The sequence below is a fragment of the Acomys minous genome, assembly GCF_964271855.1.
Source record: "Acomys minous genome assembly, chromosome: 4".
NCBI classification, from domain to species: domain Eukaryota; kingdom Metazoa; phylum Chordata; class Mammalia; order Rodentia; family Muridae; genus Acomys; species Acomys minous.
The window spans coordinates 9,990,205-10,017,000 of NC_140486.1; the positions used below are offsets into that span (position 1 = coordinate 9,990,205).

Sequence of the window (26,796 nt, forward strand, 5' to 3'; positions counted from 1 at the left end):
GAGCCAGTGGGAACAAAGGCTTCATTCAGTTAGTAGAAAACCAGGATGCAAGGGGGTTATCTGATCCTAAAATTGATCTCATTTCTTCCACTGTGTTTCATGCCTTGTGCATAACCCTGTTTTGCTTATCATACCTATGAAGAGGAGCAGCCAGCTGGTTTAATTGCGGATCCATCACCCTAATGTTTGCCTTTGTACTCTCCATGCTGGCAGACAGTGAAGTCGTCCATCGTTCATTGACAGAGTCCGCTGCTGGGACCTCTTTCCTTCTCCATCCTGAGTCCTAGCAAACCTTGCATTCTTCTTGTTCCTTTCTGTGCCCCAGCCCTCCACCCGCAGATTTCCGAGCATCTAGGACTTAATTTCGGGGGGGATAACATCAATATTAAGATGCATATATAAAATATAATGCACAGTATTTTCCTTCGGTTATGTCCATGAATCGTTCTGAACTTCTTTTCCCCTTTGCAAAGGGGAGGGTGGGTCCCCATCTCTAGGACCCCAGCCAGGTATGTAATTGGATAGTTGTCTTGGCTTGCTGGCACAGTTCATTGCCTGAACATAAGTTGCCCTAGCTTTTTCTGTGGGTGAAATCATTAGTAAAACAAGATTTAGCCTCCCTCCTGCAGCTAAAGTAAGAATCCGATGGCACTTAATAAAATAAAGAGAGAGAAAAAGTTCATTTTTCCACAACATGAAAAAAAAGGAGGATGAATGACTGACAGGAGGTGGGGGTAAGGGTGACTAGGAGGCTCGTGTAAGGAAGGGACAATGTCTTTGAGAGTAAATTTAGACGGCGGCCCTTTCTTCTCCCCGGAGCCATCTTACTGGGTTCCTTTGCTTGCCTATCTCTACATCTATCCATTATGCATTCATGCTACACATCAGCATCTCTATTCCTGCCAAACAGGGTTGAATTTTCTGGGAAGAATGAATGAATTAGAGGGTCCTAGGAGAGACCCCCCGGGCTTGAATTTTTCCACTGTTGTATCTGAACTGAAACTCTTCTGGACTGATGTTCAAAATGATCTGTATCCTTACCCTTTTCTGTGTTGGTAAATCCTTTCCCAGAACGGGGTCTGCTGTCAGCCAATAACTATGTGGCACTATGGCCTCTTCCATCTACCCTGGTGGGTGTCTGCTTTCACTAAGGGACTAGCAGAGGGGGAGGAATGAAGCAGGAAAAGAGGTGTGCTGCACCCTTCCCTCCGCTGGCAAACTTTAGACACTATGGAGTTGTGAGGTAGAAGGCTTACTCTTTGAAGGGACAGTTTTAGAGCCAATGTGGCAAATGCGCTCGTTGATTGCAGTGACTTGGTGAGGGAGCCAAAGGGACAATCCCATTCAGAAGGAATGCAAGAATAAAAGGACAGACGGTCTCTGCTTTGGAAGCTGAGTGAGCCTTTTCTCCTCTCTTCTGCAAAAAGCTGGATCTTCCCTTCATCTTTCTCCAACTCTCCTTTGGAGTTTAGCGAGGCAAAAACATACCCTGAATTTATGCCAAGAGAGAGACTGCAGCTCTTTAAAAATGGAAGGCAGGGTCATCTTCTAGCATTTGAGTGTGAACTCTTCTGGAGAGCGGCAGGATGTGTTGGGAATGACACTGGTCCGAGCAGGGCCCCAGGAAAGCTCCCTCCTTCACTGGGAAATGAGAACATTTTCTTTCTTTTGCCTTTTAAATGAAATTCTGTCTGCCCTCCTCGCTGCACCTGCTCAGCCCTCTAGCTGAGAATGCTGCAGACATTTAACCATCCTGGGAAAAGCCGGGATCCTTTTCATTAACTTTAGCCTGATTGAAGTCCCTAGAGCCCAGGTGGATTTCATTTTCCTCTTCTCATTCTCTGTCTATCATGGATACTCCCCGAACAGCGAGGCTGCCATGGGCATTGAACTGATTCCCAGTGGCACCAAAAGGATACAGGCCAAAGTGGCAAAGGATAGGGGAGAAGGCCCAGGGTCTGTATTTTCATTTTTCTTTGTTTGTTTTAAAGTTATTATTGTTGTTATTATTATCATTATTACTCTGTGTGTGCATACGTGTGTGTGTGTGTGTGTGTGTGTGTGTGTGTGTGTGTGTGTGTGTGTGTGTATTCTTACATCTTTCAGATGTCTACTCTTTCATTACACAATGAGTTCCAGGGGATAAACTCAGGTTGTAGGATTACACTGCAAACACTTATTTTATTTTATTTTATTTTTTATTTTTTACCACCAAGCCATCACCTCCTCAGCCCCTGAATCTGTATGCATCTTTCCTACACTTCAGTTCCAACTGAATCTCTGAGAATTTCTGTCTTATCCTTGGAAGCCAGTAGCCAGTACTATGTAGGCAGTGAGGTCCCCTGGACAGCAGAGAGACACAAGCAAATGTTTGTGCTAAGGAGCTGAGGTTCAGAAGATGACTCAGGGGTACCATCTTAATCTCACTGTCAGCTCCCCGCCATAAATGATACTCATTTTCTGTTTGTTTTAGTGACAAACTGTCTGGTTTCTAGTGAACCAGCATCTAACAATTATGGAAGGTGGAACCACTGTGGATGAGCCAGGAAGTGGGACCCAGAGAGACCCCTCTTTTATGTTGCATTCCCTCATACCAGGTCCCCAGAAGAGGTGGCTTCTGAGCAACTCCCAGAATCTTTCAACTCCTTGATTCCAGTCCCAACATTAGGATTGAAACTCTTTGGGAATCTATGTTCTTTTGGCCTGTGATTTTGAAATACAAGGGGACTTTTTCTGCCCCAGAAACTCTGATTGACACCTGAACAGCACACTTTAAATACCCAACAACCACCACTTTCTCCTGTACAAGTGCAGAGTGGGCATCTATTTGGGGAGCGTTCATATCATGGGTTCATACTCTCTACCTGAAATTTTCCATGTTTGGTGATAGCATGGCTAGAACCAGAGAGCCCAGAGGACAGTCAGTGTGAAGGAACATAAGCCAGGCTCCAGCACACTGCCCTGAACATCCGGGCTCATTTCTAAGAGAGGTCACAATACCTCCTACTGGATTTTTCAGGCCAGGCAGTATCTTCCATGATCACTAAACTGTGAGTGAAATGCTTGGCATTTCCAAGGAAAAATAACGGAGGCATTTAGACTTTACTTAAACTCCACCATCTCTGACGTCACATTCATTCGTCTTTCCACTCAGCACAGATAGACAGACAGGCATATCAGAATCTCAGATCACCATTGCATGGGCAGAAAACCAAGAACGCCATTCCTGGCTGGTGGTGGTGGATCTATGTGTTTTTTAGCCTGCTTCCTTGCGTGTTGCTCATCCTTAAACTTAACATGTGACTCCTACGCTGAAGTTAAAGCCAATATTCTCTCCCGTCACCAAGAACAGATAAAAGAGCTGGTTCCTAGCGCAAGAGCTCATTAATGCATTCTAACCTTGAGATGCTCTTCACACAGAGAATGTCTGGGTGCTGAGTACTATTTCCTTTTGTCAGCTTGAAGGATATCTTCAGTTGTCCCTCACACTTCTCCACAGCCAGCAATTGAGTCACTCTTGTCCTCACCTCAAAGTTGACAATCTCTCCCACTTTCCTCCCAGGCCTGTTGTTCAGTGAGTTATTAAGTGACTAACTGCATGCTCAGACACTTGCTAGCACATTGAAAAGTGCAGAATTTACATAAAATAATGCGTCACTCGCGTCGTGTTAGAGACATAGTCTCGTTGGACATGTTGTTGTTAGTCTGAAAAACAAAATCCAAAAGTATGTGCAGCAACACAAAATAGAAATTTAAGGAGTTAAGAACTAAAACGCACACATCTGATTCCTTTCTGAGAGATTAGAAGATACAAGTGGGTTTCTATACAAGTGGGTTTGCTCTGTTCTCAATCCTCCACCACAGATATGAAGAAATGCCACGCATTTGAAGATGCTGTGAATACACTTGCAATTTACCCTCACTGTCTGGATTGCAGAGCTAAAAAAATGGATATTTTAGTCTCTGCCACCTGATGATTCAAAACTTGAAGGGCCGTGAACAGTTATGACATGAATCCTATGTGCAGATGCGTGGTGGCTTTATGTTTGCATGATGCCCCTGTGACATCTTTCCTTTGCCCAGTTCTGTTAAAGGCTTACATTGTCCTTGTAAGTCTTAAAGAGTAGATGGTCATTACCAAAAAATAAGAGTATCTTGAAGAAAGGGCTGGAGAAGGGCCATTGATCATGACAGAAGCATTATGTGACTCCGTGGGATTCCTTTGACTAATATTATTATACTCAGTCTTTTTCCTGTGTCCACCTCAACTCTACTGGAGCTCTCCAGTGTGTTGCAACTCACAATCACATACATACTGTAGAAGAAAAAGCCTGATCATTGGGAATGTATAATTTAAACCCAAAATATGTCCCCAGTAATGCCTAGAAAATATTGCTTAGCTTCAATTAGTTTTATCATGAGTAAAATGGATATACTTTCTATATGTGGATTGATGGGCATTAGAAAGAGGACTACATTAAAACAAAGTATAACAACACATATATGTGAAAATTCCGTAATAAAACCTGGCATTTTAGATATTAACTTTCGAAATGAATAACAAAAACTATATATAAAACAGGAATCAGTAATCAGTGTCCTGGGACCAGAGCAATTCTGTTCCCAATTCTGTTCCGTGACCTTACAATATTGATTAAGCTGAGGTGTGTGTGAGATCGCGTGGGCACGAGCATGTAATTGAATCTTATCCCCAAGTTCTGTGCCCAATTGTTTGAAACTTAAGCTACGCACACTTAACTAGAATATAAAATTACAAGCAACATACAGCAAAGGGAAACCGAATCATGTAAGTGGGCAGAATTAAGAGTCAAGGTTACTGGCTTGATTTCAAGAAAGAACAAAACAAAGAAACAGAAAGAAAGAGAAAGAAAGAGACAAAGCCATGTTAGAAGAGCAGCGCTTTTAGCCGTATATGAAATAATAGCTCCTAGTTTGGTTTATCACGGGATACTTTGAGAGTAGGGAGAAACCCAGGGAATGTCTCCCTAAAGAAATGCATTTATCTGTGGAGTCACTCACATTGTATCTCACAATTCCAGGGAGCCAATGTCCCTGAACCGTAGCCTCTGATCCCTAATTTAAGCCCCTGTGGATAAGTGGGAACACATAGAATGCACATAGGAGAAGGCAGAAAAAGGATGGGAGAAAGCCAGAGGGGCTGTGGACACACAGGAGCTCAGAGAGGCTGCGTTCCTCACGTTTTGTGACTGTGCATATGGGGGGCTGATCTGGCCTTTAGTAATGCTGTGTGGTTGTCTCAGGGATGCTGAATACTAAGAAAGACTACTTTGTTCTTTTCAGCTCCTCACAGCCAGTGACCTTGCAGCCAGTGACCTCAAAGGATTTCAGACGCAGGTGAGTCCCACCCAGTCCTGATTGTATGTGGTCTGAGAGTGGCACGGTCTGTAGGTAAGTTGTGAACAGGTGGACATGACAAGTGGGCAGAAGTTTCAGTGTGGGCCCTCTGCCTACTCTACTCCAGGTGCTGAAGAAAGGGTGACCTGGTTTGTGTTCCCCGTCCCCAGCTCTTCTCTTACCTCACCATTGACAAAATGACTTTTTTTTTCTACTCTGACTTTCTTAATGTGTCATAGCGAAAAACCAAACCAAACCCATTTAGGTCAGGATGTTTAGAATGTGGGGTTAACACAGAGCTCAGTTAAAGGAAACAAAGTGAAATTAGGTTGGGGTTCTCTCTCTCTCTCTCTCCATCCCTCCCCCCCTCTGGACTGTATGTTTATGGTTCTATAATATTCATGTGCAAATGCCTGGTAGTCTCATTCTGGGGGCCAGTCTAATCTAGACTCCCACAAAGGCAGACACTTAAGTGTTACTGACTGTGGTTGGGGACCAGTAACATTATCAGTAGCTGGAGTGCTATTTGAGGGTCAGTCCTGGAAAATGACAAGAGGGGCCAGGCAAAAGGTTTCTGGGAGACCAATGCAGATGGGCATGTCTTTAATCCCAGCCCTTGGGAGGATGAGGCAGGTGGATCTCCGTGAGTTGGAGGCCATCCTGCTCTAGAAAGCTAGCTCCAGGATAGCTAGAACTACACAGGGAGACCCTTTCTCAAAAAGGGAAATTTTCTGGGGCACCGACTTAGCAGAGGGGAAGACGTAAATCGGTCTGTGCCCAGAAGAGAAGTTCCTATGTACATGTACACACACACATGCATATATGCGGATATACATGTATACACATGAGGTGTAGATGCCTTTACCTCTTCCCTCAGCTTGTAGCAGAGGCTCAGAATGAACACAAAGAAAGACACATTTCTTTTTGTATGAAACTTTTTATCATCTCTCCGCACTCCTGGTTTTATAATCCCATAGTGTGCCTTTTGTGGCAAAGAACATAGCAGCGGTTGGCACTGAACTTGGGAGTGGGGAACACCCTGATTTTCTAACAGCATTCCTTATATTTGGAATGCTTCTCTCTTATAGCAGTTGTGTAGTGTGCTCTTACCTCACATCTCTTTTGTGGGTTATAACTTCTGGGCACCTTTTTATTGCCAGGGCATCTGAGGACCCAGATCTCATGTAAAATAGACCCATGTTACACAGAATAAAAACAGTGACAGAGAAAGGGCAAGGCAAACTGACAAATTCAGGGGCCTAGGGGCCTCTAGCAAAAGACAAGAGCAGACCTGAAAGCCAACGGTGGTGGTCACAATGCTTGGGAGGCAGAGGCAGGTGGATGGATGGATGTGAGTTGGAGGTGCCCCTGGTCTACATAGTGAGTTTCAGGACAGCCAGGGCTACATAGTAGAAAGATCCTGTCTCAAGACAGTTAAAAATAAGAAAGAAAAAAAAAAGGGTCAGAATATCAAAAACAAAGGAAAAGGAATAGATTTGAATATCATATTTGGGTTGTTTCTGTCTGAGTCTATTGTAGATGATCAATAAGGCTTTCTTGCCAGTCAATGAAAACCAATAAGGAACTAAATGCTATTCACTTGTGCATACAAACTTCCAATGGATCTGAGAGAGTGTGAAACAAAAGCAAAAGACAATCAGCATTGACACACTGACCCACTTCCCGCCCACATCCTTGACCCCCTCCCATGCAGTGACAACACAGCTAAAGGTTTCCTTTTACTTTAAATTCAATTTTTTAAATGTTTTTTTACATTTTTAAAATTAAAGTATAATTACATAATTTTCCCCTTTCCTTTTCTCTCTCCAATCATTCTCCTGTACCTCGCAGACTTCATTCATTCTCAAATCTGTGGCCTCTATCTTGGTGTGTGTGTGTGTGTGTGTGTGTGTGTGTGTGTGTGTGTGTGTGGAGAGAGAGAGAGAGAGAGAGAGAGAGAGAGAGAGAGAGAGAGAGAGAGAGAGATGGGCCAGTGTTTACATGTAGGTATGTTTTGGGCACAGCATATTTCTGACTTGCTCACATCTTCCCATGATTATATAACAATATCCTCAGATTCTAGATTTAAAATGAACTGGTAAACCAAGGCAAAGGTCGACACATCTGAGGCTGGTCTACTGCTTTGAAAGGCAGGACCCTAGAGAGGCACTATCCAAGCACGGCTACTGTCTCTAGTGCAGAGGCTCAGTATCCAGCTAGTCTCTTCCCCCACATTATTCCACTTTCATGTCATCCCCTAAGGCTGGAAATACATGTTTTGGCTTCTCAGGCCACCATTCTGGATGCCAGGAAGTTCTGTGAGTCTGGTGGGTGGCCTACTAGGCTTGGGTCAAAGTTAACTTCCCAGTATTATTCTTAAATCCAAAGGGCAGAGCTGTGTTTCAGGTCAACACCAGGCATTGAGAATGTTTCCAAATAGAAGTTGAATGCAGCCTACGTGGATTACATGGAGGTTTTCACTTCCAGGAACCTTCACTGACTGTGGGGTGTAACCCGGGAAGATCCCTTACTGGCATGACTGATTAGCCCCTCTGCAATCCACAATTTTCATTTGAATGTGCACAGCTTTTGTTCTTTCCTCAGTGCCTGTTTCAGTTGCCTCATCCTTAAGAACATAGTCCTGGTTTCTTCACTAAGTTTTAATGAGTTGAAAGTGTAGAGTGGCGACTATACTGGGCAGGACCATCCTGTCTGTAGCTGCTCTTCTCATTGAACTTTGGTAAAGCAGAGGAGGATAAGGGAAAAAAGACTTCTTTCCTCTGTTGCTATTTTCCGAATATACCTTGTTCAGTCCTGGGACCATACGTGTAACTGCATGCAGTGCTTAAGTACCTAAGCTACTATACATCGAGGATGGGTGATCTTCACCAAATCGGTGAGTTTGACCTCAGGACCACAGGTGGATTTGTGTCGTAGTGAGGCCTAGGCCTGGCAGGTGTGGCATCTCAGGGAGTTCTCAAAGCCTAGATCTAAAGGCTTCTGAACTCCACCCCCAAACCACCTGGCAGTTCTCATACTTCGGTTCTGAGGCAGCTGACTCACAGAAAGGTCTGTTCTTTCTAGTCTTTCAGAATCAAAATGAGAACATGCTTTCCCTTTGTGAAGCCAGTGCTCTCCATCCCTGAAAGAAACAAGAAATAAGAGATTTCTTCTTCTTCTTCTTCTTCTTCTTCTTCTTCTTCTTCTTCTTCTTCTTCTTCTTCTTCTTCTTCTTCTTCTTCCTCCTCTTTCTCCTCCTCCTCTTCTTCCTCCACCTCTTCCTCCTCCTCTTCTTCTTTCTTCTTCTTCCTCCTCCTCCTTCTCCCCCTCTCTCCCCCTCCCCCCCTTCATCCCTCCCTCCTTTCCTCCCTCCTCCTAATACAAAATCTACAAGTATGAATTTGGAATGCACAGTGAAACAAAGCAAGTTTCCTGTTTCCTACCATAGAAACATAGATGATGGCATCCAGGGGTACTCTTTTACTCTTTGTTCCACACAGCCCTCTATATTTATTGGAATTTCAGTTGGCACAAGTTACATTTACATTGTTACTTTCTGTTTTTGTTGCATGCTTTCCATATCACTGGAAGGTTATTTTTGCACTTGTTGCTAGAACCTTCCTCAATTTCCCAGTCCATGCTCACTAGGCATTCCATCCCTTGTAGCATTCAAGGAACCATTCAAAGCAGACACTAGCACAAAGTCCTCTCACCAGGGACATGAAGAGCGTACAGTTCTTCATGCCATTTCTATTTTATTTATGACTTCCCACCAAGATGTGGCAGTTGCGTAGACTTTGTAGACATGTTGTGTGCATGCTTGTGGGGGCCCAGATAGGAATATAGTAGAGAGAGAATTGCAATGAGGGGGCCCAATGAGGCAGCAGCTTTTCAAGTCCATCCATGGTGTTGTAGGGAGCCATGACTTTAAAAACAAGCTCTGCTCACAGAGGAAAGACTACAAATCTTGGTCGTTGCCTTCTGTAAACTCTCCATCATTGCAAAGGAAGCCTTTCCTTTAGGGGAAGTGATGTAGTACCACAAAGATGAGAAAAGGGTAAGAGCCACATATGAACTATAGTGGTCTATAATGGGCGTCTAAAATGTTAACTGCTGTTATGGTCATGGGCACACAGGGACCGAGACATAGATACAGGAAACTCTAGTGTTGAGAACATAGGAATTGTGTGTCTCCCCACACAACAGTCAACCCTGTGAGACCTTTGTGTGTGTCTCTCTTTGGCATTCACAAGCACCACCCCCTCCCTGGAACCGTTCTGATTTTAGAATGTTCTACCAAAAATATTATCTTTAGGATTGTGAGAAAGAGTTTAGTGACTCTGATGGTCATTTTTCGTGTGTGTGTGTGTGTGTGTGTGTGTGTGTGTGTGTGTGTGTGTTAGAGAGTATTTGATTGTTGTGAGGATTAAATAAGACAATCTGCCAGAAAGCCAGTAATAGGAAGCCTGTATGAGTGATGGATCCAGGCGTTTCTTCCACTGTGGAAGTACAGAATAAATTATTAAAAATGGAGACAAACAACAGAGGAAATCTATAGAGCAGACCTGGAAGTTTGCCAAGTAGAGGTATCAGCCAGACCAGGAAAGGCGAGAAGAATTCTGAGGTGGGAACTTTACTCCAGGGCAAGTGACTCCAGGGCAATGTGAAACCTAAGCCAGCGTGGCAAAGCTTGCCCTGTGTTCTGGAAACATGGGAGCAGTTTAACTTTTGTGTCTGTTTCTAAAGGGGCCATAGTAAAAAATACTTGGTGACTGAGTTAGAGCCAATTTGCAGGTCTTAGAAAACTAGAAAAATAGACTTTAAAAATTAACTATTTTAAACTTTTCAAATATAATATATTATATGTGTGTGTTCCATTATTGAATATAGATATAGATATATCCACAAAGATGACACATCATAAAAATGGTACTTTTGGCAGAACCTTCTAAAATCTAGACCTGTTTCAGGAGGGGAGGAGTGCTTTTGTACATCAAAGAGAGTAGTATCACACTAAGTTCTTCAATAGATTTTTGTTTAATGATCTGTACACACACATACACACACACACACACACACGCACACACAAACACACGCAGACACACGTACACAAGCACACATATACACATACAAGCACACACACATGCATGTGCACATGCATTTATAAACTACAAAGAAGGCCCAATTGGTGTCATTGATGATTTCTGTGCTTTATAAATCTTTTCCGTCAATTCTGAACTATTAGTGTTTGACCATGCATTGACAAAGTCACTGGTGATAACTCTCCAGAGCTGAGATAAACTTACTTCCACACAGCATTGAGTCAGCTTCGGTAATCACTACTGGTTCGCCAGTCTTTCTTCTATATTTCCTTTTACTTTGGCTTTAATTGTGAAGGTTATTTTCAATCAAACCTCTACCGTCATTTAATTTTACTTATAAAATACTCAGTTAAGCTTCTCAAGCTATTATTAGCCTTAAAAACAATCAAAAGCCATTGTCATACTTACCAAAACTAATGCTAATTCCTTAGGACTTTCTAATATCTAGTTCATATTTCCATATTTCTTCGGTTAGCTACACTATTTTAGTTTTGTTTCAGCCAGAACAAAATCATCATTATCTGACCTGACACTGATCAGTATCCACAGATATAAACATTAAAATGTAGCTTTGGAGTCTCCAGAGTGTCCAGCTCCCCCTGGCATCCAGCAGAATGTGTTAGCATGTGTTTATACTGCCTTCACTTGAATATATATGTGCTAATGACTTACTTATTTCAAGTGGACTGATTTCAAGGTCTCTAGGAATTCTGTGAACTTTGAATGTATTACTTTACTTAATCATTACAATGATTTGTGGCATCAGTAATTATTTTACTCCTGCTCATAAGCACACAAATGGAGTCGCAGGTGTGAAGGTCACAAGATGTATAAATGTCAAAGGTGGTATTTGAACCAAAGCATGGCTCCAGCATTAGTGCTCTTAACCATATAAGCTGTCCATTTTAATTTAGACATTCTATTTTCTTTTCTGTTGTTTCTGTGGTTTATTTCTGGTTACAGGTTATGGTCCTTCATTGGGGGAAGTCAGGGTGGAAACTTGAACAGGAACTGCATACAGGCAGGCTTGCCAGAGGAGTCAAGGAGGATACAGCTCCCGCTGGCTCACAAGGCCATGTTTAGGTAGATTTCCTGCACTGCTCATCGTCATCCGCCCAGGGAGTGGAAGAGCCCACAGTGTTGTCCTGCCTTATATCAATCAGCCATCAAGACAATCCCCCACAGACATGTCCATGTCCAATCTGATCTGGGCAATCTCTTAATTGAGACTCCCTTCTCAGGTGGCCCAAGGCTATGTCAATATAACAGGTAAAACTAAAATAGACGTAAGTTCCATGGCTAAGATAATTCAGATCTAGTCTGACCATGGGTAAGATCTTCAGGTGAAACTCCATCTTGATTCCCATAAATCACACTGAGTTTTCTGAGTCAGATTCCAGGGGAAAGGCTTTTCTACATGTTAAAGTAATAGAAAAATGGCTGCAAAACATGTTGAGTTCTTCCATTTTGGCAAAGGATTTCTGTTTTTTAAATTTTCTTTCTTCCCCAAATTCCCAGAGGGACAGTATTTGGTGTTTTCGTTTGGTTGGTTTTTTTGTTTTGTTTTGTTTTGTTTTTGTTTTTGGATCCTCTCTATAGAAAAGAGCACTGAGGTGAGGTTGACAAGGCAATGCATATAGCCATGAGGAGACACGTTGGCTTATTCTCTTTGGCACAAAAAAGTTCTGTTATTGCTGCCTGCTTGCTCACCCCACCCACCACACACACAAACACTGAGAGATACCCCAGCACAGGCGGAAATTATGAGAGGAGCTTGTGGGAAGCACAGAAGTCCAGCAATATCCGTAATAGTTGGGCTTGCATTGTTCTAGACAGGTCTAGACATAAGTACTTTCCGAAGCTCTCCAGGCAGCGAGTCAGGATCCTCATTTTCTGCATAAAGACTTCAGTAAAAAGGAAGACCGGAAGAGAGCGGGCATGAGCAGTCTCCCGAACAAATAGACTCTTGTGCCAGGAACATGCCTTGGACTTAATTTGCCTGCTGAGGTCTCCCTCCCATAGCAGCCTTCTTAGCTGATGTCTTACTCCACCACCTCCCAGGCAGAGGGAGTTTAGCTGAGCATGGATGCTGTGCCGTGCACTCCCACGTTCATCTCCTGGTTATTCCAGTCAACAATTGAAATTTGCCCAAGTTGTAGACTAAGCAATGGTAGTGTTTGAGTTTATGGTCTTTTTGCTATTGCTATGTTTTTTTTTTTCTGGATATCACAGTATCCAAAGGGTCCGTCATGATTAAACTACCGCACAGAAGAGGAAATGTGTGGGTGTGGTAGTCTGCCTTTCTCCCAGGCCTGCTTCAGCAAGGTGCATCTGTGAGTCCTCCTGGCTGAGGCCGTTGCTTTGGAAACATTTGGCTTTATTCTCAAGGCCTTTAGCCTGGCTGGTTGTGTATCAGCTCAGATGTTATATCATGCTCTCAGGAGACGTGGAAGTTATTTCAGAGCACGGGGTGCATACTAGAGTCACCTGTTCAGTGACTGCTATTGGTCCACACGATTCACACCTATCAGCTGAGAGTTTTGAGACATTTGCATCAATCTGATAGATCTTCTTTTTTAATGTATTATTTATTTTTATATATGTATGTCTGTGTGAGGATATCCCTGGAACTGGGATCACAGATGGCCTCCATTTGGTGCTGGGAACTGAACCCAGGTCTTTTGTAAAATCTGCCAATGCTCTTAATTGCTGAACCATCTCTCCAGTCCCTGTGAGGGTTGTCTTAGCAATATATATTTTCTAACATTTACAATACTCATAGCAAAACAGTGGCTGGAGGAGAAATCTGCTGCTTCCCTAGAAACCACTTGGAAGCTCTGTTCTGATTTCTACTGTCATCATTTCCCGCCTTCAATGAAAGGAGAGCATCTGGATGACATCCTTTTACTGTGGTAGACTATAGCTACATCTTTGTTTTATGAGTAATGTTAACCCTCTAGAGGAAATAGCACCACCTGGAAAGCCATCTTTCTTGTCGCCTTTTGAGTGGCTAGACAAAACACAGAGAACTCTTCCTGTAATTGCCAAGGTAGCCAACAGTTTTAATTATTTCCTTGACAGATCCAGATACCTGTGATTCTAACAGACCATTTAAACAAAAATGGCATACTCGCATGCAAATCTATATGTTGTACTGAAACCCTCATGGAAATAGCTATTTTTCGTACGTGAGAACATGCATTTCATGCAGCAGGCATATACTTTTTATACTGCTAGAGTAATTTTTCTTAAACAGCGTTGGCATTTGGTCCCAGAGAGAAAACTTCTGCAGGTGTTTTCCAGAGAGCCTGGCATTTCAGGGGGGAAACTCGGAAGGCTTAATGCCTTCCCTCGGGATACTAAATCTCCTTAGACTTCAGTGAATATTTTGTTTCTGACTCCCAAGATGTTTTGACCATCTGAGAGGCATGTGCAGGTGGACCCAACTTTTAAAAAAATATATAATATTGAAGAGTTCACGCCCAGGAAAATTGATAAACAACAGGCAGGGAATGAAAGAGGAAGGGATTATTCATACCCAGAGACGAGTTTCCACTTTAGTAATGGGATCAATGTAGGCCGCCTTTGCCAGGCTATCCAAATATAACGGAAGCCTCCAAAAGCTGATTTAAATTCAACTGTTCAGAATAAAAATGAAACAGAGTAAGGGATTACCAATGGGGGCTGACTGTGACTAGTACTTTCTGCTCTTTTAATTGTAGTTTTCTCTTCTCTAAAACAAAAACAAAAACAAAAATGTAAAAACTTAGCAACAAGGAGGAAAAGATGAGATAATTCCTGCAATCCCTTGAGAATCCAGAGGTTTAAGTATCCTGGGACTCCTTCAGTCCTCTTACCTTGTGTTTTTAAGTTTCTATGGAGACTGTGCTTACTATAGCTGAGTTGCACAACCGTAATTCTCTGTGTCAGTGTTCCCTCTAATGCATGGCTTTCCTCCACATTTGAAGGTTTCAGAATGACTGCCATGGAGTAAATGCTAATTCCCCTTTAGTGCTTTCAGAGGTATCTTCACAATTTCTTTGCGGGATTTTTCCAAACGTGCCTCATGAAGGTTAACTTCTCCAGCCAATGAGGGAACTTGCCTCTAAAGCTTAGTCTATACCTACTGCCTGTCTTCACTCCTACCTACCTAGCCCTCCATCTCTTCCCTTTATCTTCTACCAGACAAATGGCGCACTGGAAAGGCATTGGAAGACTCCTAGGAGATGAGTCTTGTAGTCGGGGAACTTGCTTTTCCCCAGGGGTCTTTTGGCCATCTTCTTGCTGGAGGCTCGAGGCTCTGTTCCTTCTGCAGACTGTCTCCACCAGTGTTCTCATATTTCCTGATAACTGCTACCACCTTCACTCTTGTTCAGTTTCCACTTATGTACAAGCTTTTCCTTTCATATCTCTCAGCTTTGTAAAGGTTAGGCTCCAGAGCTTCTGATAGGACCCTTGCTCCCATCTCATCTCAAGCCAGTGTTACTCAAGTCAAAAGGAGTGTAAGCAATGCTGAGGTGAGTAAGCTTATAAGCAGTGAAAGTTGGTGCTATTTACTAAGCAAGGATAACATTCTCTCACCTTGTAGTTCTACTGGGAAGAGTGAGGAGAATGTTTCCCATTGTTTTGTAGACTAGTGGTTAAGAAGAACAGTTCTGGGCCTAAAGTTGTATGTTTGAACTATAGATTTGTCTTTGCCTAGTGGTATGGCTTTCATAAAACACTCAGCCTTACTTGTATGAGACTAGAGACCTCATCAGCAGCAGAAGGATGCCTGTGCTATGCTACCTTGAGTGAGATCTGACCATGTTAAGCATCAGAAAGTACTCCATAAATATGCACTTTATTTCTTATTACTCCTATAGCTTTACATAATTAAAATTGATTACACATATCTGGTGTCAGAGTTAGAGCACAAATTGCAATTTCCCAAGGTAATATGAATGAAGTATGGGATTATAGCGCACCCCCCACCCCAAAAATACATAGCCTCAAAACAAACCAAGAATAGTAGCAACAGCCCCCTGTCATTTTCACCTATCTCCTCATGGCACTTGTCATCTGAAGTGAGCAATGGCAGATTCTGTAAGTCCAGAAGACTATGATGAAGTAAAACAGAGATTGGCTGTCATCACCTAAGACAGGCAGGACTAATTGGCCTGGGAGAACACCCACAAGCGCATTCACTATGTCTCCCTTCCTTCTTACCTAAGACACTTTCAAAATTAACATTAGACGTTTTCCTCACAGAAGAGAAATATCTATAAAATATTAAAATGTATCTTAAATGAATCAAGGGCCTTCCAACCACTAGAATATTGGCTTCTTTTAATGGCATTTTTAACCTTATTTCTATAAATTTCCTTTGACCTCTGCCCTGCAGTGAAATGACTATTAGCATGACTCACTATGCAGTAATGTCAGTGAAGGGTTTGCATGATGACTTTGGTCATTCCTAGTCAATTTTTAGATATCAAAACAAGACAGGAGGAGGTGTTTCAAGAACACTTGGGTTCTGGATTTAATAGGTCACACAAGTGCACCTGCAAAAGAGACAATGCTTTCCACGGGACTCTTGTTTCTAGACTCAGTCCATCCGTGATGGGCCAACAGGGCAAACAGCTCACAGACTACAAAGAGAGGTCTGTGTCTGCCAGCCTGATCAGCATTGTGAGAAAACACAGCTGTCTGAAGTTGGCTCGCCTTTCCCTGATCCGAGGAGGAATAGAAATTCCAAAATAGGGACAGTGAACAAAAAATCTGTGTGCTGCCATCAAAACAATAAGATGTTCCAAAGTTATTTGCAGACCCCGCTTTACAGGGAAGGGCTGTTTGTGTGGCAAAGTTTAAAACAGATCCCCCCACGTGAAAAATGTGTGTGGACAAATTCTGATATTTCTGTAGTGCCATCTGGCTCGAGGACGATACTGAAGATGTCCTATGTCGCTGGTCATATTTTTAGCTATTAATTCCCGGGAGCTTCTTCTTTCCTTTCTTCCCATTTGCCGTGACTTTGTAGCATAGCTTCAGTTATCTCTGAACTTGGGACCCAAGGCACACAGCTTTCAATTAAGTCAGCTGGATCTCCCCCCCTCCCCCACTTTGAGCTTATTGCATTATGGGTATCATGGCATCTGTGAACAGGAGCCTGAGGCAGGGCTAGGGAAGAGGAAAAGGGAGGGCGTTGCCACAGGAAACCCCTGTGAGTGTGATGGTCTGCGAGGCAGCGGGCTTCCTTCTTGATAGCTCCAGCAGAAAAGAGCATCAGCTAAACGAGAGCTGGACAAATTAAATGGCTGAGTATTATTTCAAACAAGAGTTTGGGCAGCATCAGAAACTCCCCATCAGCTGGAGTGACGCCAATCACCTTGCCCAATTGCAGATTCCAATGTGGTGTGTTTAGTGAGGTCGGGCGCTGGTCTCTTGCTTGGGCCCGATGGGTTTTGTTTACTTTGAACGTGCATTTGCACAGAATCTTTTGCACCCAAAGGTTTTGCGCTCTGAATGTCCTTTTCTCTGTCCAGATCATACACAGCTGGGAGAGATTGTTTCTGAGATGGAAGCTGGAGCATGCTGGACCCAGGGTTTCCTCTCTATATATAATGCTTGGGAGTTTAATGTAATAGCGCAGTGGGTTTGCCAGTACTTGGTAACTGTAGTAATGTTCAGAAAAGCTCTGTAAAGATTAGTCACATACTTAATAAATACACATTTCTGATTAACAGTAAGGCTTTTTGGCATGCTGGAACACTGGACAGAGCACCATTAAGAAGCAATAGCAAACATGAAGCTCTGGAGTGGAGAACTGGCCGAGTTCATTAAGCTTTAAACAGCAACAAATGGGGGCTGGGGGGGGCGAGGGGGAGGTTCATTGTCTCCCTTTCAGAATCACTTGGAATGTCAGACATACAAGTCATTTCGGATCAAGTCATAGGAGAGGAGCTCCATCCCTTCTATACATCTCTGCATTTCAGCGGAGGGAATACAATTTGGAGATTGCAGGAGCATTCGTTGTCTATTTACATTTGGCTCCTTGGAGCGATGGGTATGTTGTACTACCTTCTTTGAGGAGTGGACTTCAATTCGCCATGTCCAGGCTCAGTCGAGGAAGGCACTGATCGTGGGCACTGACGAGGGACTTTGGCTTGACTGACAGCTGGAGTGGAAGCTCTGTCTGTGGCTGTTTGCGATTCAGAGGAAGAGTGAAAGGTTGATGTGACTCCTCTTGTACCCAGCTGTCATCTGGGTACGTGTACAGTTCCCCAGTGTGTGCCTAACATGTGCTCCCACAGGCTGCACGTGGCCCACGATAGAACACAATGTGGTGCCAACTCAAAAATAGTAAACCTACTGAAAACATGACTTCTCTTTTGCTTTGTTACTTTTTAGGACAGTTTTTGTGATTCTCAAGTTGAAACTTAAGAGATGACAATGCCATGTGACCGGCTCAAAAGAATGGGCATGCCTACACAAAGTATTTCAGCCAATATATTTAGTTTAAAACCACCTTTTTGCAGTTGGCAGCTATTCTGGTACTGCTCCTGTTTTTCAAACAAGAGAAAGATCTCGTCCCATCCATACCCTTGAGGATAAGAGAGGCCGGAAAAGCAAAAGTGAAGTATTAAATTATGAAGTATTAAAGGATGAGCACGAGCTAATCAAGTCATAGCACATATAGCCAGCATCAGTGACGTCCCTGCCAATAGGAGAGAGCAAGCTGCTACACTCAGCCTTCTCCTCAGCATGAATGGAGAACTAGCTAGTGACCCCTTGCCTGTGGGGAGGGTGATGTTTTCAACGGTGACCTCAGAGGAGGACTGTGATGTGGTTGTATGTCCTCCACCAAGTTTACATCAACCCATCAAGTGCAGTCTCAGTAGAGTGTGAAAGACTGCCCTCTAACTATGGGGCACAGAGCAGCCCCACCTTTGCTCCATCCTCCTCACATTGTCTTTAAAATCAATTTATGTTCTGAGCGGGCTGTCCTGGAAACTTGCCCTGGTTGACAATTTTAGAGATCCCTTTTCCACAGACTCATCAGTCTAGAGTGGCTCATCATGTTGTGTGATGTCATATGTGTGACATAACATTCAGTCAGCCTCATTAAGACCAGAATCGCTACAGGAATCCTACCAGGGTGACTTTGAAAACGTGTTTCGTTACCTGCATTTGTGGACCATGATAGTCAGGATCTAAACATGTGTAGAAGATACAGAACAATAAAAACATGCAACATTCATCTTGTAATTTGCAATGTCTTCTCATGCTTAGAGAGGAACAGGGTGTGAAAGAGGCAGGGATAATGAACTCTGTGCTATAGGAGAAAAAAACTGAGATGAGAGCAGAACAAGAACTTTCCCCCAAACACGTAAAGAAAAAGAGCAGCTTTCAGACTTTGGCCTTGGCCTCTTCTCCTTTCTCTCTTTATTCTCTCTGTTTTGAGACAACAGAGAATTTAGAATAATGCCCTGGTCCCCCTCTGTACCTTTTTAAAAAAATACATACAACAAATTTAAAAGTTCTGCTAAATCATTTTTATATGAAGGAAAATCTGAAACCAGCATAAACTGGTTGAGAGAGACAGATTTCCAGTTTATTTCAAAAGTTTTCCCCAGGGACAAAACTGAACTCACTGGCACCTGCCTAGTTGGCAGCTGGGCACCGAGCACTTTCAAGTACCATCTGTAGGGAAGGCTTTTAGCAAGGTGCATAGGCAGATTAGGTTGGCTGAAGTGGGGAAACATCCCAGCTTCTGTATTTCATAGCTTTAGGACATTGTCAAGTTGGATAATCTGTCTGAGCCTCAATTTTCCTGGAACGGAATACTCTCTCAACACATGCAAATTGAAACCTCTCCAGCTCGGCAGGCACCCAAGTCTCTGTGTCCTGGGTGGGTCCTCTCGCTGCCACTCTTTCCACATCAACGCTCATCATTCAAAGCATCAGAAGATCCTTCCAGAGACAACATGGGGCATCAGGACCCATGTGCACACACGTAGTCCTGGGACAGAGCTTTTTAAAAGCTCACTTTGGAATTAAAAAAACAGGAGAAAATCATAAGAAAACCTAAGCTGTGCTCTGCAGCAACTCTGAGTGGTCCACAAGCAAGCACAAAATTCATAAATAGAAATGTTTCAGTGAAGAGGCTCGTACCCCAAAGCAAGGTATTCCAACCTACCCACCGCACCTGATTCTATTGGTAACTTGAAGAGATTTTAAACAAACAGATACCACAGGGAGTGGGATCTTTCAGTGTATCATGAGTTCAGTATCCAGGAAGACCACTCTGAATATAATGTGTATCTATCATAAACCTTAGATCTCAAGGGCAGTACAGGGTAATGGGAGAACATTTGGGAAACAAAAAGAATTCTTTTTGCAATGGTTGACAGGGACAACCACTGAACATTTTGGGGATGTTGTCTCTGCATTGTTTTCCTGAGGGCACATGCACCTTCAGATGACAATGCCAATTTGAGTGACAATCAGGCAAAGCTAGGCTACTGAGATTCTCACCTTAAATCTATCCTTGGCAACCTTATATCTCAGTTTCCTCATCAAATGCAAACTAACTCTGCCCAGCAACTCTAAACCATATTCTCTACAATTTTATGGATTAAACAAAGAATAATATCATATAGGGGCCCAATAGTTTCAGACTTCTTGGTAAGTGAGTGAGTCTAAAGAAAGAGAAATTCTGTCAAATCTCTGGCCCCACCACAGAATATCTGTATACAAAACATCAGTAAACATTGTAGTGATGGCATTCTGTAGAACTTCAGAGCAACAACATTACACCACAGCACTAAGGTTTTTTTTTTTTTTTTTTTACTTTAATGTGATCTTATTGCCATTATTTTGTGAAGACAGGATCATGAAAAGTCAACTCCTGGAGCAGAGTGACCATGTCTTGATGTTTGTAGGACCCTGTGGAGCTAAAGCTGCTCACAGAACTGTAACCTTAGGCCTCAGCCAGCAAGCATTCTACGGCTAACGAGGCCATTTGGCAAGCTGAGTTCAGGGAAAGCCAGGGTTTTGGCTGAGGACATCTTTATACAGAAGCAATGGACCTTATATAGATAAGGGAAAATGTAAATAGGCTAACTGGTAAACCTCCTTCACATGTGTCTACTACATAGAAAAAACAGGTTTTCTAAGAGGGTCCATCAATTCTGCTTCCTTTTGATCTACCTTGTGTGAATGCTGTATTTTTGGAAAGTTCTTTTCCATGAATCCTAAGACACTTCTCACAGTATACTACAAACTATGCTCTGTCTCTGCTTTTCTGATTTTAGTGTGAAAAATAGTCAGATGAATAATCAATAGTTGCTAAATCCCAAATTATAATTATGAATTGAGTTTTAGAAAAGAGTTCAGGAGCATGAGAGACAAGACTGAACCTATGGCCAGTTCATCTTTGTAAAAGAGTTGCCATTTTTTTTTTTTTACATCAGAGCATCGTATGTCTTTGAATTGTGTGTCAGCTTCTAGTATTTCCTCCTTTTCCTCTCCTTTGTTGCCCTGTATTTTGCTGTAGAGGTGAGACTTCCACGGACAAGGAAGAAGATTAGAAATGAAAGTTTTTAGGAACATACATAGCTTTACTGTCCAAAATATGTCATACCCTGCTCCAATCAAAGTCATCTCTTTTGTGTGAGTAGTTTTCCCAGTTAGATGATGGACTTTTGTATGTGAGGTGATTTTAATCTAAAATAAAAAAAAGTGTTTAGCATCTATAGCCTCAAGTCTCCATAGAGCTGTCTTTAGGGTAAATTCATTTCTTCTTGACATTAGCCCCCTTTACCCTTAGGGGAAAAACTCATCTTTCTGAGTTTCTTTGGTTGGCAGTCACTTCTTATAAAAGCCTTGTGTTGTTATTTTATTCTACTTAATGCCATACATAGATAGCACGCAACTTATACAAAGACAACATTTTGAAGCCTTCAAAGAGCTCCCTGCATTATTTACTTTTCTTGTTACTATGACAAATACCTAAGAAGATGCAACTTAAAGAACAGGAAGATTTATTTCGGCTCAGAAATTGAGAGGTTAGAGTTCAGCCTTTTGGAGCACATATGGCAAAGCAGCATGTGTGGCAGGAGCCTGTGGTGGGGCCTCCTCACATCACAATGGACACACAGTGTTCAGGTCAGAAATTGACATCTAGTTCTAGAAACCTGCTTCCTTCCACTTGGTCCCCCCTATAAAAAGTTCTATACAGCATCCCAAAACAGTCACATCAAGTGGGGACCAAGTGTTCAAATCCACAGTCCTGTGAGGGACACTGAAGCAATGGCACGTCATACTGAGTATCTCTAGAGTCATTTCACAGTAATGGGTCATCTCATAGCTAACTCAGCAGAGACAGAGACCAATAGTCTCTAAGAACACTTGATTGCTGAATGAATGAGAGCCTCCAGATGAGTGAATAGTGTTAAACCATATGGCATTTAGGCAAATCTTAGACATTGAGGTTGGGCAAAATTGAGCATGAAAGTTTTATTATTCCTCTTAGTAGCTATAGGATCTTTCTTTACTTTCCTATTTGAAACATGCCATGTTCATTACTTTTCTCCTTACTTGAGAAAATTGCTCGACAAAAGCAACTCACTCACGGGAAGAAAAGTTTAGTTGGCTCACAGTTTGAGGGCACCGTCTTATCATGGCACTGATGGCATGGAGATAGGAGCCTTGAAGAGCTTGTCACAGTAATATAGCCACAGCCAGGAAGCACAGAGAAATAAAAGTTCACATTCAGCTCACCCTCCCTCCCTCTCTCTCCCAACTCCCCCCTCTCTAATTTAGTATAGAACCTAAGTCCATGGAATGGGGTGTCCACTTGTAGGGTGAGTCTTCATCTTCATAACTCAATGAATTCAATGAAGAAATTCCCAGGCATTCTCAGAGGCTGGTTCCCTAAGTGATTCTAGATAGGTCAAGTGAACAGCTCACATTAAGCATCTCAAGTGGAGACATTAACTCCTTTTGACTAGTGGTGGAAGGATTAGACAACATCATAACATACTTGGTAGAATCTCTTGTTCTTTAATTTCTTTTTCTCTCTTCTGCTTACTTCTCTGTGTACCTTGAAAAAATGTTGAAGATTAAAGAGAGGTGAACACCCCTTATCTGGAAGCATTGAGTCATTCACACAGGGGAGCTATGTCCCCTTTATCAAGAGGGCTACTGTTCTCAGCTGGAGAAGTCCCAGTCTCCTGGTTGGCACATTAATCCAGCCCGCCAGGTGTCAGTAGTTGTCCCTGGCTACTAAGCATGAACAGGTAGACGTGAGAATTCCCCTCTGGAGTCTTTCTTACCTTAGGACAGAGGAAGCAGTTCTGATAACGAAGGGAGGGCTTGCCCTGTCCTCACCTGAAGTCAAAGTATCAAAAAAACAGGCTGGAGTTTATGGAGGCTTCAGCCAAGGGCAGTGCAGATCTCCAGGAGGAAAGTACCAGAGCTAGGAGTAGCTCAGACCAGGTTATATAGGGTGAACATTCAGATGGTAGTCACAGACTACAAAGGAAGGTACACAATATATTAAATAGCTGGCTATGTGTGTATCAGATACCTAGCTATATCTGAGTAGGTAAAGAGCACCCGGAAGCCAGAAACCTAAAGGAAGTAGTCAAAAATCCCATAAGGGGAGGTGCCAAAATATCTAGGTACCAGTGGCAGGAACTAAGGTTCTAAATGAAAGGTTTACAAAGAAGAAAAGAGAAGGCTGGGATACAGGGCAACATAACTAAGCTAGGAAAGGTATAGGAAAGAAATAAAGTCATTTTCTTTTCTCCAATAAGGACCTTATACATTAAAGTAGCAAGTCTCTGTTCTGGAGGCAGAGTGCCTGCTGAAGGGATACCTTTCAGAGTGTGAGTCTGTGCTCTGTTGAGAAATGTGAGCACATTCTACCGGAGCTCCTTAGTGATTCACTCAAGCCTTGAGCCTGAAGCCATGCACTTCAATTGGTTGGAAATAGAACTAATAAAACGACAATCGTGGTTTTTTTTTTTCATAAGCCAATTAGCTCTGCCTCTCTAAAAGTGTTTTCTTAGGAGCTACTCTAAGCCACTTGTGTAGCAGGCTTGGGAATTTTGTTCAGGTCAATGTTTGGAGGAACCCTTTGACGGGATCCCCCGAAGTAGCACTTCAATGCTCATATTGTTGACTGTGTCCTTTAGCTAAAGACTTCTTACTTTCAGCCTTATGAATTAAACTGGCACCAGAAGGAATGGGCTTCCAATTTGGTACAAAGTAAGAAGTTATACAGCAGATAAAGGAGCTTTGTGCTTTTATTAAAGCTATGACAACAGGCCTGCTCATTTCCCACAGACTTACCTTTTCCACCAAGGCTCCATGCCTCTGCCTATTATGTTTATCCTGAGAGTGACTCTGTATGAACACTAGCACAGCCATTGAAGACTAATAACATTGATGCCACTGACAGCCCACCCAGGGTTTGGGAATGTGGAAAATGACCGATAGTAAATTAGAAGTATAAGAAAATGGAGCAAAGAGGTCCACACGAAGTTGAGAAGCAATTCTGGCAAGCTTATTGCTTTAGCTTGAAGTTCTTTCCCCCCAGGAGACTAGTAAGAGGCCTTGGATGGGCACCCACCCATTCCTTCTCAGATATGTAAGGTGCAGCGCTGAATAACAGCATGGCCGGCCACTCTCCAGCAAGAGGAAAGTGCTATCTTCTACTTCTTTATTTCTAGGAATGAACATCAAATTGATGGCATGTGCCTGGGGATCTTAATTGACTGGAAAGTTAAGTATCTTTCCTCCCTGTTGTAGTAAAGCCACACCCCCTTCACCTTTTCCCCTTCAGCCTTTTAAAACGGAAATAAATGATTTAATTTGGCTCATTGTTCCACGACTTCTCAGATTCTTGCACTGATTTTCAGGGACAGCAATAGTTCTCTCTTGGTCTTGAAAATGCTCCACTTCTCTTCCCAAACTAAGTGAAGACTCTAAAGAGGAAGCTCCAGCTTTTTAGCTAAGATGAGCATTATTCATCCAAGGACTTGGAAGCTACCATTGGAGCTAATGTCTCATCTCTACCAAAGTCTGTCCTTTAAACAGCAAACAACCCAAGGCCTTGAATTTGTAAATCCAGGAACATTAGTTACTGATAAAGTTTATTCCAGCTGCAGCCATGTGCTGCAGGATCTTAGACGCCATTAGAAACAGTGTTCTGGAGATGAAAACCACCCTTTTCCCTGGAGACCACAGAGAAGGATTCCAGCATGGTGACAGGGTCTCCAGCACAGAAACTATAATGATTTGTCATTTAAAAGCAATGATGCTGAGAGCCATATTCAATGTGTCCTCATCCCGAATTCTTAAAAATTGCTAAGCCTTTGAAAGTAAACCAATTATTTCACCCAGAACCTAAGTCTATAAACATAGGCCAAAGGTCACCATAAATTTAGCTATTTAGGAGAAAGGTTGTACATTAGTAATTACTTGTCATCTGTGTTACATGTTGCCCAGCTTTGAAAATCAACTGACCAACAGATATGTTTCTGAAATACCCAATTCCCTGGAAATTTTATCTTTTTATCGTAAGATAATACAATTCCCAACATTTAATGAAAAAAATTTTATTCTATTAGCATGCCTATGTGTCTGAGAAAATGATTTATAAACTATATGGCATAATATTTTGATAGAGGTGTACACTGCAGAAAGGAAAGGACACTCCGTCATAGTAACTTATCTGTTACTTGTCATCATTTCTCGGTGATGAACACATGTAAAATATATTGGTAGGCTGACCACTGGGTCCCCAATTCTAAGGCAGGCTGGGTCCTGCAAACTTGGCCCAAGTTGGGAAGAAGAAAAGCAAAAGAGAAGGAATCTAAAATTGACTAGTAAGCGATGGGAGGATTGAGAGTGTGCTAAGGCGAGGCGTTGGGGTGGTGGTGCACAGTCCACCAAACTGTATGATGTTCTCAAAGAATTAATTAAAAATTCTATGTAACACTTTGGTATTAACAATGTTATAATTGCCATTTCGCAATAAATTCCCTAAACTTGTTCCTTCTAACGGAATTCTTTAACCAACTCTTCCCACATCGTCACCCTCACCCCCAAAGGATTTGCTATTTTACGTGTTCTAATGCTGTCTTCACATGAAGAAGAAGAAGAAGAAGAAGAAGAAGAAGAAGAAGAAGAAGAAGAAGAAGAAGAAGAAGAAGAAGAAGAAAAAGAAGATGATGAAGAAGAAGAAAACAGAAAAAGACCACATTTGTGAAGCATGCAGGGATTTTGGGGGTGTATATGCTGCTGCATTCGTTTGTACCCTAGCATCTTTTCCACTTTCTCTCTGATGCTGCCATGAAACACCATAACCTAAAGCAAATTGAGCAAGAAAAGATTTATTTCAGCTTACAGTTTATGCCAAACGATCTTGGTTTCTTTATAACGCAGGTGTTTTGGCTGGGAGTGTATCTTACTATTGTCTAGTGTGTAGAAGGTCCTGGGTCCTATCCTCAACCTAGGAAAGAATAAAGGGGGGGTGCGACTTTTTCTCCCTACTTTTTACCAGATGACTTTTACAGGAATTTTGTCATAAACATCTTGAGATAAGAATGGTAAAAGACATTATTTTTAAGTGCTGGAACATTGCTTTTCATTTTCTCAAAGGAATTTGCACATGATCGACAGACATATTAATCAAATCCACCTACAATATGAGAAATGCTGAGAAGATGGGGGGCACACTTAGCATGAAAAGAAACAGTAGAAATCAAGCTGAAATGTCTCATAAAGTGAATTCTGAGTAATCCTCTCACAGTCAAACATTTTGACAGATTTTAGGAATAAGAAGGAGAAAAGAGTTTGCACTGAACGTGCATCATCTACTCGACGCCTGTTTCTTTTTAAGTGCTGAAAACAAAACAAAACAAAACTAAACTAATATTCCACTGACTGTCTGCAGAGAGAAACTCCGGTGCATGAAGGACTGCCCTCTTTATCAGTGGATGGTCTTGCGGTGATGCGGGTTTTGCATTTGATGAACTCTGGCATCCATGTTGTATGACGATTAAGGGCAAGAAGGAAAAAAAAAACCCTCTTCAAGACTTTAATGGATCCTTTAAACTGTGTGGACAAGGACAGTCTACATTAGGATGTTCCTTTGTGGGCTGAGGGGTGTGGCTCAACGGTGGAGCTCTTGCTTGGCATGTGGGGGGCTCTGAGATTGATGCCGAGCTTTCCCACCCCATAAAAAACAATTAACAATAGCTTAATAGCTTCTGTATCTTCATGGCTTTAGGACACTTGGGCCCCAAATATGCCTATGTCATTGTGT

General features: G+C 42.4%; 1 protein-coding gene across 4 annotated transcripts in view; it reads left to right on the top strand.

Moving 5' to 3' along the window:
- SETBP1 (SET binding protein 1) overlaps positions 1 to 26,796 on the top strand; it is a 363,443-nt gene that overhangs the window by 179,833 nt on the left and 156,814 nt on the right. For all 4 annotated transcript variants that reach the window (XM_084778779.1, XM_084778780.1, XM_084778782.1 and 1 more), the window contains one exon: positions 5,323 to 5,376. In XM_084778779.1, coding sequence (XP_084634905.1) covers positions 5,323 to 5,376 — 54 coding nt within the window. The remainder of the gene's footprint in view (positions 1 to 5,322; positions 5,377 to 26,796) is intronic.